At 40.3% G+C, this 16,048-nt stretch overlaps 1 protein-coding gene across 1 annotated transcript in view; it reads right to left on the bottom strand.

Annotated features, from left to right (window-relative positions):
* Positions 1–1,112: 1,112 nt before the first annotated feature.
* Positions 1,113–16,048, bottom strand: part of GLCCI1 (glucocorticoid induced 1) — a 57,862-nt gene continuing 42,926 nt past the window's right edge. The window contains exons 6-8 of the mRNA XM_072412935.1: positions 12,395–12,608; positions 8,085–8,205; positions 1,113–6,090 (exon numbers count right to left, since the gene is read on the bottom strand). Of these exons, the coding sequence (XP_072269036.1) occupies positions 5,733–6,090; positions 8,085–8,205; positions 12,395–12,608 (693 nt within the window). The 3' untranslated portion in view covers positions 1,113–5,732. The remainder of the gene's footprint in view (positions 6,091–8,084; positions 8,206–12,394; positions 12,609–16,048) is intronic.

The raw sequence follows: 16,048 nt of genomic DNA, 5'->3' as shown, positions 1-16,048 counted from the left end.
CAGCACTGTTGTCTTCCGTAGACGTCCAGGTCTTTTGGCGTTGCTGAGTTCACCAGTGCTTTGTTTCTTTCTCATGATGTACCAAACTGTAGATTTTGCCAATCCTAATATTGTAGCAATTGCTCGGATGGGTTTTTCTGTTTTTGCAGCTTAAGGATGGCTTGTTTCACCTGCATGGAGAGCTCCGCATGTTGTCTGTGCACAGCAAAATCTTCCACATGCAAGCACCCCCTCAAATCAACTCCAGGCCTTTTATCTGCTTAATTGAAAATGACATAACAAACCTACTGAATTAAAGCTGAAAGTCTGCAGTTCAATTGCATCCGAGTTGTTTCTTTTAAAATTAATTGTGGTAATGTACTGAACCAAAATTAGAAAAAAAGTTGTCTCTGTCCAAATAGTTATGGATCTCACTCACCCACTCACTCACTCTCACCCACTCCACCAGCATTCCAGTGCCAAAGCCTCTGAAGTCCCTGCATGTTGCAGTTAATGTATTGTATAGACAGTTGATCCAGAGGAAGGCAAAAAAACCTGGTTCTATTGACTCAAAAAGGGGGGAAAAATCCTTCCCAATTCCCTGAGGCAATCAGATGTTCCTTGGACCAAAAGTCTCGAATCAAATCTCGCCTCATACGTATTTTCTCAGGGAGAATAGGTTCAGTTCAACTAATCTCTCCTCATATTTGAGCTCCTCCATTCCTTTTTTTTTAGATTAGTTGCCCTTCTCTGCACTCTCTCCAATTCGACAATGTCCTTTTTGTGAACTGGTGCCCAAAACTGGACTGCATATTCCAGATGTGGTCTGACCAATGCTTTGTACAGGGGCAGGATTATGTCTCCATCTCTGCCATCCATTCCTCTTTTAATACAAGAAAGTACTTTGCAACTTCAGTTAAAGTGGAGGTAAACCCAATGGATACTCACCCGTCCCTGCTCCATCATGGGTGCCGCCATCTTCTTTTCCAACTTTTGGCAGCTCATTCAGTCCTGACAACCGCAAAGTAAGCCACGATTGCTAAGTATCCCCTAGCAAAAACAAAATTGATCTGCCCCCAATACAACAATTCTTCACTTTCTTCCCCATACAAGAAAAAAAAAAAAAAACAAACTCATTTTTTATTAATAACTTTATTTAAATAAAGACACAAGAATCTCTATACTGAAAAAATACAAAACAAAAGCCACACATCTTTTTTTCTCTCCAAAGCAATATCGTGTGGTAACTGGAATACTGTAAAGCACGTCGGCTAAAAATAACAGGACAACTATGTACAAATCTTTCATCGATAACTCAAAGAAAAAAAAAAAAGTCTACGGCATCTGAGGATATGAGAATTGCTAGGACATGTACAGGAAATTGGAATAGACTTCTGTATAGCAGGCAAGAACAAACCCTCATCCTTCGGCAACAAAAAAGAACTCAAGTCCCATCAGGCTGGGATTTGTAGTGCATCGATCACTGAAAGATAGAAGGGTTTCTCAACAACCTTGATTTAACACCTGGAATATGTCAAGAAGAGTAAAGAAAGTCCTATGGGGAGGAAAAATATTTAACATTTTAAAGGTGCGCAGAAGACAACAGGTCAATATGACTGAATGAGCGACAACATTTTAATGTCTTAACATGAACATTGTAAATACTGTAATAAACATTAACAGGGAGGGAAAATAAAAATAATCAAGGAGTTGTATGTCGACTTACAAGTTCATCTATCCACAATCGCGTTCGTGTGTTCAGTTTTTTTTTTTATTTTCTTCTCATTCGAGACCTGAGATTTGTTACAATAAGTGCCATTCTTTTCTGCAGTGTACTGTAGGAACTGGCTTAGGTAAAGAAAAAAAAATGCTACTTAGGCTTAAACAAGTACAAAAATATAAATAGAAAAAAAAAACAAAACAAAATTAAATATCTTTATTCTCCAACTAAGGTCATTTACGGAATTTCGTTTTTTTACAATCATTCAAACGATGACAGAAAAGAAAGTATCGGGAGAGAAAAAAAAAAGACAAGGCAACTTTTTTCTTTTTTAAACACAGGAATATTTGAAAATGCCAAAAAGAAACCACATTTCTGTGCAAAAAAAAAAAAAATCTAAAGAAGAAATTTGGTATGGGCCGTGGCTCCGAGCCACACATTGGCAATGTAAAGGATGGGGTAAGGTACATACGATTTATATCCAATCATAGGAAAGTTCACAAGTGAGAGCTCCAGCTAGAAAAATAGACCCCACCAACATGGTGGGCTTTGATAAACAAGAGTTTTAAAGTATTGCTTGTGCTACCCTTTTAAAATGCCTAATTTTTTTTAAAGCTTTTTTTTTCCTTTTTTAAATTTTTTTTTTCTTCTTGAAAAAAGAAAGACTGCAAACTAAGCTTTACAACCTGAACTAGGCTTTGTATTTCATCAATAAAATAAAAAAAATGGCTTTCAAGGCTTCAAAAAGAAAAAAAAGGTGTTACTGGCTGAGAATGAATTGACTCCCCCCCCCCCCCTACGTGAAGCAGACGCCAGCCATTTTCGCAGGACTGCGCCTCTGGTTAATCGTTCGATTTTAGGGATGATTTGGTCAGCAAAGATGGCTGACATTTTTCTATACTATAAGGCGAGTCTTTTTTGTAAGGGTGACAGGATTAAGTAAACATGGACCAGCAAATATCATTTTGAAACAAACCAAAGTTAAATGGGGGTCAACCACTTTGAGGAACTTCTATCTTACAAAGAGGAGAAATTTTAAGTCTTTTAGGACCCTTACAAAACCTAGAGAAGGGGGAGGAATGATTATTAGACTGCCTGCACGCATAAGTCAAGGTTTGCTGGTTCTGAGTGGTGACCCGTGTCCAGGACATTCCACCTGGCATAATTCCCAAAAAGTGGAATGTTGCGAGAAGGAAAAAAAAAAGAAAAGAAAAGGAAATAGAAAAATAAAAACTTGTGCCCATTTTTTTTTGAGCTACTTTTTAAAGTTGCTAGAGTCGGAATTTCCAATGTAGTTTACATTCCAAGTTACCTGAGTTTTAGACTTCAGCTGAAGTACCTGAAAGTTAGGCCGTGGGAGGGCACTGTGCAATTAGCATGGCCCATGTGTTCGCTTCTGCATTCGTACGTCATCATATCGCTTTGTATCGCACAATGACCCCTCCTCTCATCACTATGCCGATCTGCCAAACAGCTGGATTTATCTTATGCAGAAAGCCAATCCTGTAGTACAGTAGTCTCCATTGGACAAAACCCAAAATCGCCAATGTTCCTCAGCAGCCAATCAGATTCTTCCTTTACAATTCCAGTATTGGTTAGAATATGAAAAGGAGAATTGTCTGATGACCAAGGGTACAATTACCTTCTATATGCTTTCATAGACAGTCCTGCCTAATGTCATACAGACAGCTTGTGCTCCCTGCTTGCTTAGCCTAACAATACCCTGTGTATATCTGCATGTAGCAGACAAAGGACTTCTACACTCGAGGCCTTTTCTTTGTGCTTTCAAATTATCCACAGCAAAAATTGGTGGTCAATTCAGAGGGCCACAGAAAAGAATCTTGGCGTCTTGACAAAATTCTTTAGTCCTCTTTTAAAGACAGAGTGCAGCCATGTGCATTTTGTAGTGCACATGTGTTCAAGCAAGTTTAGTTGATCAATGCTTCCCAATGAATTACCTGAAATATGCATTGCTTTTGCCCTGCTCAAGAATGCAGGAAAAAACGCTTATGCTTGTGATCCTTACCGGGCAACTCTCTGCCTCCATACCTCGTAACTTAACACTTTCCCAATCAGATATCAGTTTGGAAAATTTCACCCTTTAAACAAAATGTCCTTTATTCCCGATTACAAACTATGAGAATAACCCTTGTTATCTATTCAAGGTCATTTTCACCAGATTTGCAGTAAACCGCAAAGCAGCCCAATAAGGTCTACATATAACTACCCAGGCGGATCTGTTACAAAGTGAAAGGTATGATACTTCTCAACCCTTCAAACTAATCAGCAAGAGTGTAAAGTGTACTCTTTATCATGTGAACGTAACTTCTTAATTACAGTTCTCAGTTGGACAACATTTTCAAGATGTAGACTTACTAGAATGACACTTCTGTCAAGCTGATAGATCCAACACTATCATATTTTCTGCATTACTTCTCAACATCCCTGGTGTAGGATGAGCTCACATTCTGCCCCGGACTGCTAAGTGCAGGATCGTTTGGAAGGTTCTAAGCACGAAAAAAAAAAAAAAAACTACCAAAGTGATCCTAAAATGTTTCCATTAACTGTTCTATACAACCTTTAACCCTAAATTTCATGGGAAAGGCAATGGTTGTTAATGGAATTATTGTCATGCAAAAAATTTTCTTGAACAAAGAAAGTGGAGAAAGCTGGGGCTTGGACACCACGTTTCCTTTACAGGAGGTTCAGGACGTAATCCATAAGATTACCAAATAGCTTGGATACCACCTGTTTTTTTTTTTAGAGAATGTTTAGGACGTAATCCATGGGGTCACTAAGTCATAACGTTCTCAACAAATCCCAAGGAAGCCCCATGGCGAAACGCGTCAGGTCAAGGATGTTACCCTGACTACCTTCTAAATGATTCAGGGATCTAATTTGTCTAGTCGATTGGTCTTTTACCACATGAAATATTAATGGGGATGACCACTCCTAAATATTCTATACATCCTTCACTGTGTTTGATGTATTGATACTTTAAAACCAATATAAACTGCCTAAAAAAAACCCCAGCTTTCACCAGTTTCGTTTTCAAGAAACATTTCCTCGTATTTATCGACTTGGGGTGGCAGCATTTATAAATAAGGAGGGATATTGATACCTATTATCGCCAAGTCCAATGGAAGAATTGTCTCAAATTCTTTTACGTGACTGTGTTTCCCTCAGACAACTAGTCTGTCCTAACAAAGTGGTTTCAGATATCATATAGCCTACACACTGGCTTTCCTAACAAAGTGGAGAGACCAGAAGTCCATAAATTGATGTGGAGTTTCTCTCTCTCAAGAGTCCCAGCCCTCTAAGCTTATTGACATTTGCGGGCACTGCATAAAACCCAAAACCCATTACCTAAAAACAGAAGCACAGGAGACAGTTAAGAGAAAGGCTGCTATAGATGCTCAAGCAGATCAGAACCTCTTAAACCAGTCTGTCTCAGTGCATCTGATTTCATATACAGATCCGGGATTTACCAAGATCAAAGCAGGGAGCTGAGGGAAGCCTATAACAAGGTGCCTTTGATAATAAGTGGAAACAGCTGATCAACAGATTTGCAAGAACTAGCTGCAGCTTACTACTGAGTCCTGAAACCAGAACTTCATTTAACTTTGCCACATGCAAAGCACCTGTGTGACAACTAGCTTTAGATGTTTTTGGATTATGGTTAAGTATACAGTGGTTATTTTTATGCTTTGCTAACAGAATGCAAAAATTTACCTGTTCAGACAAACTGCAAAATGCATAGTCCACAATGAAATCATTCAGAGATACTGGTGAAAATTTCTGCACAAAATTTACCTTTATCTAGAAAGAAGAAACCAGATTTTTTTTGGATTGGGAAAGGTGGGGGAGGTTTTGGTCCCAGCCCCAGACAGACATTGGCAGATATGATTAATTGATGCTAAGCAGTACTTCTGTGTTACAATAAGTATCAGACAGCGTTAACCAATCCGCATGCAGAAGTTGGTGGTCTGGCTTCTAAACAGCTCAGGAATGGCAGAGGCCAGCTCTGCCCAGCTTACATGACAATATGGTTGTGGGGAGAAGGAGGAGGAGACCTCGATAACTGGTCATCGATGGGTCTCCCCCCGCCGGGTTGCTGTTCTTGTGAGGAGGCTTGGCCATTGGCTTCAGTGTTGTCTACGGTGCTGGTGGCATTATCGGTCAAGGAGGAGTTGGAGACCTGAGATGAAAGGTGCTCAACAGTCACAGCAGAGCTAGGGACAGGGTTCTGAAGGTTCTTGATGGTCAGGTCCGAAGTAATGAGCAAGGAAGTCAGGAGCTTTACGGGACAGAATGCTGATCCGGTAGGGTTGAAGTTAACCTTGTTTTTGTCAGGACAGGAAAGGAGAGCGGTAGGGACTGGCTGACGGGACCTGAAGAGAAGAGAAAAGCAAGTCTGTACCAAGATATCGGCATAAGTCACAAGCACACCAAGATGAATAATGAGAATCTGTATAATGTGTCTATGTCAGTGACCGATAAAACAAATTCTGATGTCAAAACATCTTCCATATATCCTGCAATTACTGAATGTCAGCACAGAATTTAAAGGATAACTCCACAAGACATATGCAGAAAAAGCAAACTTTCATATAGCAAAAGCTACATTGGAAATGTCCATTAGACATTGTGGAGCTTGTAAGTTTCTACTGGGGGCATTAGAAGGCAGAAACTTGCATACGTATTAGGATTACATGCCACTTGAAAGCTTTTACTGGCCCTGAAGCAGCTGATTCTAGCAAAATTCCACTAGATTTCTCTTAACCATACTGCAATCTTGCATTGTGTTATATTGCTAGACGTCTGTGAACCCCTGACCACAAGACCTAACCGTATGGCCTAAAATATGTGGTCACCCTCTACATAATAAGTTTAGGAGCTTACAGTGAATGGTACTGCAAATGCTACAGAACATAAAAAAACATTTTTGATAATCGTGTGCTGCTAACCGTGTAGCAGCAATTTGGGGGAAGACCCCTTTCTGTGGCACAAAGCTAGATCCGCCCTGTTCGGCTTGCCCTTACTTTCCGCTCCTTTAAATAAAGCACCAAAAAAAACATCCTTTCAAATATGCCTTACTGTCTTCTTCTGCCTTTTAAAACCCTCACTAGTTACCCCACCTTTCCATATCCCCCCTCCTATTGTGTGATTCTTCCCCCACCTCCTAGATTGTAAGCTCTATGGGGCAGCCCTCTCCTCCTCCTGTGCCACAGTCTATACCTGTTTGTCATTTGAAATCTCTATTTATTGTACAGCGCTGCATAGTATGTTGGCGCTATAAAAATACTGTTTAATAATTTTAATCCATAAAGACAAAATCTGACAAGTTTGGAGTGAAGGAACCAGAGTGGTCTGCACAAAGCTCTGACCTCAACTCTGTGGACACTGCTGAACAAATTCTCAGACATGCTCAACAATGGAGTGGAAATCCATCTCAAAAGAGTGGAGGCAGTTTGAGGGCAAAAACTCCATATTAATGGCCATGCCTTTTGGATGAGAAGTCTCAACTCATTAAACTGATGCACAGTGGTTACATTTCTTGCAACGTGTCTTCAAAGCATGTTTTTGTAAACTTACTTTTGATGGTATAGCGGGCATGAGGAAATGGTTTTAGGTTTTTCGTTTTGTTATCCTTTATTCTTAGGCAGCAATAAAAAATTTTGGACAACTAAACTTTTTTGGCTTTTTCAAAGTTTTAAACTGATTTTATATTTTTACAAACATACATTTCATACATAGTGCAAGTTCTCAATGCACTAATGAGCACAGCAGTAGTTTACCGCAGATTTTGGGAATAGGAGCTCTCAACTCTCCACAAAAGGGGTTTCCTCCCACTGCTATTTTGCTCCTGTGCTACCCTTTAGTTTTATAAATATTTCAATCAAGCCAGCTATCGGCTTTCTATAGAGACCCATAAGTGTGATTGCTGCCTCTTTGCACATAGAGAGATAGCATAATACAATCTTTAAAAACCTCTACTATTTGCCTGGTGAAGGTGGTATTGGAATAAGGTAAAACATCTGCCATTATTTAACAGGCTCAGGGTCAGAAGACAACTACTGGCAAACATACATTTAGCTAAGAACAAGGCAAATGATAAATGCCTATGGAAACTAAAGCAACTCAAAAGATTGTTGTGTTTGCAAAGCATTAATGCAAATGGTTCCATATGACTAGCATGTACTTCAAAAGCAGAAAAGACAAATTTGCTGCAGAAAAAAAAAAAAAAAAAATGGCACTCCGCAGGTTCTTTGTCTACAGCAGAACTACAAAGTGGCGGTTCTGTCGCAGACAGAGGGCTTGCAGTGTGGCAAAGGCCTGCCTTACCGCTCAGTGGCCACCAGCTGACGAGGAGGTTACTACTTACGACATTTCCTCAAAGACCTTCACCCGCTCACATCCCTCTGGGGGCTCCCGTTTGAACATGTAGCTGTTGTTTGGTTTGGGAGAGGAGGCGTACTTGGGAAGCGGTGAGCTACTCCCACTGTCTGAAAATTTAAACAGTGATATTACTAGTGATTGAGAGCACGCTTCCTTATTTCTAGCTCTTAGAATTTAAGATTCAGTGTTAGGCATTTCGTTTTTGTGCTCATCCTTATTCAGAAAAGGTGTAAGGGAGAAAAAATAAACACAATCTGGATCACGTCCAGAATGCAAAGCAGAGGCAGGGAAAAAATAACAAGCGGTGAAAGCATACAGCAGACTGAGAATTACAATATCACGGTTAGTAGAGTACATACAGGACATGCAGAAGGAGAGAGAGGAACGCCTGTTTTATTAATGCAGGGTGGGTGTTTTGGCAAAGGCCTGACAAAAAAAGAAATATTGGCATCAGAAAGCAATTCTGTGCAGTCGATTCATGGCATAACAATTTGCTCTGTGTAACATTTAAGGAGGAGAGAGTGTGGTTGGAGAACCTTCAACATTTTAAGTAGATTTAAATCCTAACTAGATGACATTTAGTTTTCTAAATCGGTGTATTATAAATTGCCCTTTTCTTAGAAATGCATTTTTTGTAAAATCGTACCCAAATCCTTGAACTCCACTGAAGGACAGACAGTTTTTGTACCTTCAAGCTTACACAGCCACCTTCAGAAGAATTGCACACACTTGGAAATAAAGAAATGTTTAGCCAACTTAGCTCGCCAATGGCATGACTCGGTTTGCTGAATGCAATATTAAGCATGATCATAACAGAGGGGGGAACTTGCTTACGAACTTGCTTACTTTGTATTGGATCCAAGAAAGGATTCTACAAAAAGGTCCATTGGGGGACCCAAGAAGTGTTGTACCCTAGGGATGTCCAAACGCAGTGCCTAAGGGGTGAGAACATAAACTTTGGCCATTGGGAGACCCAAGAGTTTCTATAACCCTGGGGATGTCTTAACACAGTCCAAGAGGTGGGAACAGGAACAGCATACATCAGGCCTACAAGGAGATCAAAACCATAAGGATTGGACGGTCAAAAGCTAGAACCCAGAAGGTACACCTTCCTAGATTCTGTTAAAATGAGGCAAAATAACCCCAATAACCAAAGACTTACAACCAAGAGACTTATGTGAAAGACTTGGAACCACCAGATATTGTAAATGTCAAAAGTAGAACTGGCTTGATGCTCAAGAGAGTAAAAACTGAGGAGATCCAATATGGGTGGAATTATCTGCCGGACAGGCAAGGTCAAGTTAACCCTTCAATTATTCATGCTTTGCTTGGAGTAGCTGGTGGAGCAAAGGTCATTCAAAAGGGAGCAAACTCTGTTTCCAAGAGATCCAGATATCTTTTCTCTTCAGGCCCATGATGACGTATGTGTTCTCCAAAGGGTAAATAAGTCCAGTGCTGCCACAGTATTCAGTATGCTGTAAAGGGGAACCGATCAAATACAGTCATAGATCGACCAGCAGAGCATTTGATGACTGTCTTTCCTACAACTGGACATCAATGCAGCCTGTAGTACCCTATAGAAGGGCACTGGAGTTTAAGGGAGAGGTACTAATAGTATGGAAACAAGTAGGAACTTCTTTTATTTTTACACTTAATGAGGCACTTCCCTGTGGAAGTCATCTCATGGTGCTCTGAAAAGGTGCCACCACTCTCAGAATCTAAAAGACCTAAAACAGTAAAACAATTTTGATATTGTCTGAAGAGATAATACAGAAGACTGTGCCTTCCTGAAAACACTAGAGATGGAGAATAATCTGACAGTCCCTGCCAACAATGGACAATAAGCAATTAGAGCTGTGGACAGAAAAGCTTATGTAAGGAGGCTTGGAAACTCCATGTTCCATATAAACTAGGAAATGAGCTGAACAAATCTTTAAAACCTGTCTGAGATGTGCAAGAAATCTCAGTTGATAAGACCCGACAATATGCTGTACTCAACCAGGGTAGAGTTTAAGAGATAGCCCTCACAGCATCAGGACAACATGATTCCAGGCTACCAACCTCCTGAGAGTAATGAGGTGCCAATTCCAGAACCATAAGTAGTGTCTAAATCGGGACCTTGCATGGCAGCAAGACCACCAACCCTGTGTCTAGAAACAAATGTTGCTGCCATGTGGCAGTAAAGCAACCTAAGGCTCGGGGTACAATGCAGGGGCCCAAGGTACTCACGGGGTACTCAAGGCTCTGCAAATGATGATGCTAAATGGTTGGAAAGGGTGCTTTTGCAGTGCAAAAGGCAGGAAAGCAGGGAGGTTGAAAGAGCCCCTCAATGACCCAAGGGGGGTAGTTTCAGAAGCTATGAATGACTGGTGTACTTACCAAGTTGTTCAGAAACAGAGCAAACACAATGACAATGCTCAAGGTTCTAGACCAGACCTTCCCAATCTTTTTAACATGGGAGAACCCTTGAAATAACTTTCAGGTCTCAGGGAATCCCTGACAATAGTTTTATGCCCAGATCATGGTACATTAGCCTGGTGGTCAAGTGGATGACTGCCAGAAGAACGAATGCTACCCTTACGGATATCCAAATAGATTATTGGTGCCAATGGTAAATGACCCGAGAGGCACAAATTGCTCAAGAACCCCTATGCAACCTCTGGAGGAACGCTGATCAAGAAACGTTGCTCTAGACCTTCAAGGAATTCTGAAGCAGACTATTACCAAAAAAGGTTCTGCAGGGAAGGGGAGGAGGAACCCTGAAAACACTTTCTAAACAAGTTGCTCAAGGACAGGTTAGATTCTCTTACAAGAGAGTTGGGTGCAAGGGAGCAAGGATAGGTAGGTATGTGCTTTTACAGGACATGAGATGGAAGGGTAAACTATAACTAAAACTAACTGAACTTATACTTGTAATGGCTAAGAATTTCACTACTTTATAACTCAAGTTCCAATCATTGTAACTTATACCAAACACTACATAATAATGTAATGTAGGGGGTCGGGCTTAATCTCAGACCTAAAACAGAACTGACACCTAGTGCACAACCTGGGTCTGTACCCAAAGGGTCATCATAAAGACCAATTTAGGGCCCAATACAGGTACTCATTGACATCACATGGTGCTTGTATGTCAACACACTTGTTGGCAGAGGTGCATGGTGTGCTATGTGGTTCACTTTAATATAAAGACCAGTCTCTGTATCCCCATACCAGACACAAGTGGTGCAATATTGACCTGTTCTATTGCTCGACAAGGACAAAACTACATGTTCACTGTAAAAAATTTTAAATAGCAATACAATACAGAAAGCAACACAAACTGACACCCTGATTGAACTAAATATATGGAATGGGTTCGACAACAATTGTACCATTTAAACAAAGCAATGACAGTTGACATGGCACCTGTTTTGTGTACTTTGGAAGACAGAGCACGGTCTCTACAAACAATAGGTGGCACAAAGGGAGGAAATTCTGTTCACGGTAAGGGAGCTGCCAATGAAGTCAGAGCTCTGGTATGCAAGGTGTTTTGTAGCCTAGCTGCTGATGGGGCGAGGTGAGGCTTGTAAAACAAAGCCCGTCAATATTTCCTCTTCTACATATCCAGTACAAACATTTCCCCTTAACCAGTCGGAACCCAGACATGTCTATGTAAGGATTTCTACTCTCAGGGGGTCATTCATTTGTCCAATACAATCACAGGTGCATACTAAAGAAATATAAAAAGCCATTTTCCAAAATCAAAGGCTGAAAATGAACTGGCAATAGGCTTTTGTACAGCAGAAGAGGCAGAAGAAGAAAAAAAAAGAAAAGCAGTGTCCATTGTCCACTGTCTATCACTCGAATAATACAAGAATTGCTATTGTTTTATTTTTAATAACTACAAAGTTGTCCGTTTCTCTCTTTTGTTAGTAATACATAAAAAGAGCACATAAATGTGGTATTTATATTAGTGTGGATTAAGGAGTCTCAGTGTCCTACAGAAAGAACAATCACATGAAGAATATTTCAAGAACTTGATATCTCTAGATTTGATGACCTTGTTGCATTTGTATATTTATTGGTGTAGCAAGGTCCCAAGAGAACAGCGTTCTGGCAGTATAATCACCCCAATCTTAAGAAAATTTATGGAAGATATTTGGAAGAGGCACAAAGCAAGGAAAGACAGGCATGGAGTGACATACAATGGCAGAGAAAGCTTGAGCTATATGAAATGACAATGGACAGGTGAGAGTGGCACAGACTGAACACAGCGACAGAGGCGAGGGGGAAGACATCTGCCGCTACACTCACCTTTGTCTCTGTCGAACAGCAGGTCGTCTGTGGAACAAGGGCTGCCCTCCTGTGATTCTGGGGGGCAGGATGGGGAGGCGCATGGGGAATGGTTGCTGCTGCAACTGCTGCTTCGCTCTTGGACAGAAGGAGTCTGTGTATCGATACTGCGAGTGCTGCTGCTGCGATATGTGGAAGGTAATGGGGCTCGACGTCCATCAGGAATTTCTAAAGGCTGCAAAAAAAAAAAAAAAATAAAAAAAATAAAGATATGAAACGCCACACATTGCAATTGATAAGCACCCTATAAAGTGATACACATGGCAGATCCATGTATTATACATAACAATTTTTGTATTAAATATATGTAGGTCAAAGTTTCTTCTATAAAAACGTATCAGTTCATAACCCAAGTGGGAAGCAGAGCCAGTACTAGAAAAAGTTCTGTTAGGAGTTGTTGTCCTGTAGCCCCCTTGATTGGTGGACAAATTTAAAGGATGCTTGGAAAAGAATAGAAAACTGCAAAATAGTGCAATATCTATTTATAACAGTGATACTTACCTGCCTCTGCCTCTACCTCTCCTGAAAAAGCCCTTTCAGCAAAACGCATTGGAAGCAAGACAGCTAATAATTCTTAAACTCTATTAACTAATTTATACATCCTATAAAGTGTTAATTCACTCTGGTTCATTATGGTCAGCTGGTGCACTTCCTGAGCTCAGATGAAGACAGCTGCAATGTCTGCATTGTTTTTGGAATAAATAACGCTTTGCAATTCCTATTGCAGAATTTTCCTAAAAGTGGACTTCTGGGAAAATCAGCAAGACAGGCTGCAAATTACATTTCTGTACAGTATGCAGAACACCACCAGGCTGCCATATAAGATTCCATTTATGCATATGGAATAAAGGAAACACACCTTTTAAAAATCACAAATCTGATAGATTTAAGCAGCACAAACTGTAAAAAAGATATGCAAGAGTTTATAGCTGGTGGAAACCACAAATGTACAGTTATAGAATTTATATTATAAGGAAATCTCTGAAGGCTCAGACCTTTACAGTACTCTAATATGCAAAACGGAGACCTTTACACTGTTGCAGTGAAAAAAACAAGAGTTAACCTTTTATTGTCAACAGTCAACTTATGGAACCACATTACCCAATGCAACAATAGTCCTGATATCACTGGGTTTGTGACCATTATAGTTAACAATGCCTATTTATAAGACTAAAGCTACGTACACACTTCCAATTATTATCGTTGGAAAACGAACGACGAACGATCCTGCACGATATCTACGAACGATCGTATAGCACCGATCCTGCACATAGAGATAACGACACGATCGTTCGTAGATATTGTACACACAATAGATACGATCGTTTGAGCGATAGAGGAACTATGTGCACGACAGGAAAATGAACGAGCGTTCGTTCATTACGCATGCTCAGCCCATGGACGATCAACGAACGACCGTACACACGAACGATGTTCAACGATCATCGCCCAATCCGATCCGCCAGTCCGGTCGTTCGTTTCCAACAACTTTCCTCGTTCGTCGGCGTCGTTGGTTACTTTTTTACAAACGATTTTTTGCCCAATCGATCGTTCGCCGTTCGATTGGAACGATAAAAATTGGAAGTGTGTACGCACCTTAACATGTGGAAATCAAGTGAACCTTTGCTTTGCCCATAAAGAGCAAAGTACCAGGCTCCCTTTACCATAGATCCTCCATGCTGCACCTACTCGTCTTTCTTTTGCTCCATTGGATACCAGAATGGTTGATCGCCATCACCATTCCACACAAGTTAGGGAAACACAGGAGTGCACATGTGATATCGCTGTCACTCCACAACACCAATTGTATGAGATTCAAGTCATTAAGTTTTGTTCCACCTAAAAGTAAACTTGCTTTGGCCACCTGCCAGTTGAATAAAGCAGAAAATTTGTGTTTACTGCTTTGCCAAATGGCACTTTCATCAGAAAAAAAAACAAAAAAGACACTGATGACAAGTCCAGGTGGTAGCTGTACTCCAGAAAAAAAAACACATTACAATCAACATTCTATAAACAGAAACAGTTAAAAGGAAATACAGCTGCAGATTATATATAGAAGAGATTGCTTGGCTGCTCCATTCTACTTTAAGAAAACCGTGTACCCGGAGACGTATTTATAGACTGCACAAAGAAAACAAGCACAATTTACTGCCGCTCTGTGCAAGGAAAACTCCTACACCAAACTGGAAAAAATAAGCGTACTGCACTAGGTCAGGACAAGTGGGAAAACTGCGGGCCTATTCTACAAGGGGGTGGGAGTGAGTCTTCAGTGAATTGTACAGTAATGACAGTCATAAAAATAGACTAGTATTGGACTTACAGAACACAGATGAATAGGAAGAGGGGGAAATAATTCCTACCTATTATAAAAAAACTAAATTTATTTGCATTAAATGCATATTGTCAATGTTTTATCCTCTTAAAAATATCAAGTGCAGAAAAATACCTGCTGGTGCACCAGAAATACAGAAAGCTCCAACTTCTTTGAGCTGACAACACATTGCCCTGGCTGCTCTGAAATCCAAAGCAGTGTTGTCATCCTCACATTCAGGGCTGTGTTCTGTAGTTCAGCGGAGGAGAACTAGGAAGGGCTAACACTATTTGGGTGCAGCAGAGGCAAGATTGATAATCAAGATTCAAGATATCAAAACTACTGTTATTTTTAAGTAACAGAACATGGAAAATAAACATTTATAGCAGAGATTTCTGAATATGTTTTTTATTTAGCCCAGACAAATGCTTGTATACAGACAATATGAAAATTCCATTTTGTCTTTAAGACATATGGTTGTGTGGCATCTGCAACAGTGGTTTGAGAGACTGCAGAACAACCACAACCAGATCCACCAGTGATTCCTCTGCAAAGACCTGAATAAAAGCTTGGCACATAAGAGATATATGGTATTTTTTTTAGATAATAATGGAAAAGATACAAGATAGGCCAAATCTTTTAACACAAGGAAGAAGTGCTCAATGCAATAAAAAAATGCATTCAGAACACAGGAAGCAAAAAACTGATAAGCAGGCGTTACCCTTTCCAAATGTGTAAAAATCAATTTGTAGATATGGCAGCTAAATAGACGGTCCACTTGGCCCACTCAGGACTACGTGATATATACCCTCTTCTGCACTATTGCATCCTTTCCTGCTCCATAGGACCCTTGTATTTTAACTCTAAGCTGGGCTTCTTGGTTTGTGAGCTCCTCTCTGAGTATTTCTTCTTTATTGTTATTCAGTATTTATATAGCGCCAACATGTTACGCAGCGCTTTACAAAGTCCATAGCCATATCATTAGCTGTTCCTCAAAGGGGGTCACAATCTAATCTCCCTACCATAGTCATATGTATTTAATACAGTCTAAGGTCAATTTTGTGGGCAAGCCAATTACCCTAACTGCATGTTTTTGGAATATAGGAGGAAACCGGAGTACCCAGAAGAAAACCAATGCAAACACGGGGAGTACCTGCAATCTCCATGCAGATAGTGTCCTGGCTGAGATTGGAACCTGGGACCTAGCGCTGCAAAGGCCAGAATGCTAACCTTTGACCCACCTGGGGTTTTAAAATGTACCCTTCTAGGGGACTTATCAGATGTGCCACAAATAATATTTAAAT

Source organism: Pyxicephalus adspersus, chromosome 5, assembly GCF_032062135.1.
Source record: "Pyxicephalus adspersus chromosome 5, UCB_Pads_2.0, whole genome shotgun sequence".
NCBI lineage: Eukaryota > Metazoa > Chordata > Amphibia > Anura > Pyxicephalidae > Pyxicephalus > Pyxicephalus adspersus.
The sequence above is the reverse complement of the archived record's forward strand: the minus strand, read 5'-3'. Positions and strand labels throughout refer to the sequence as shown.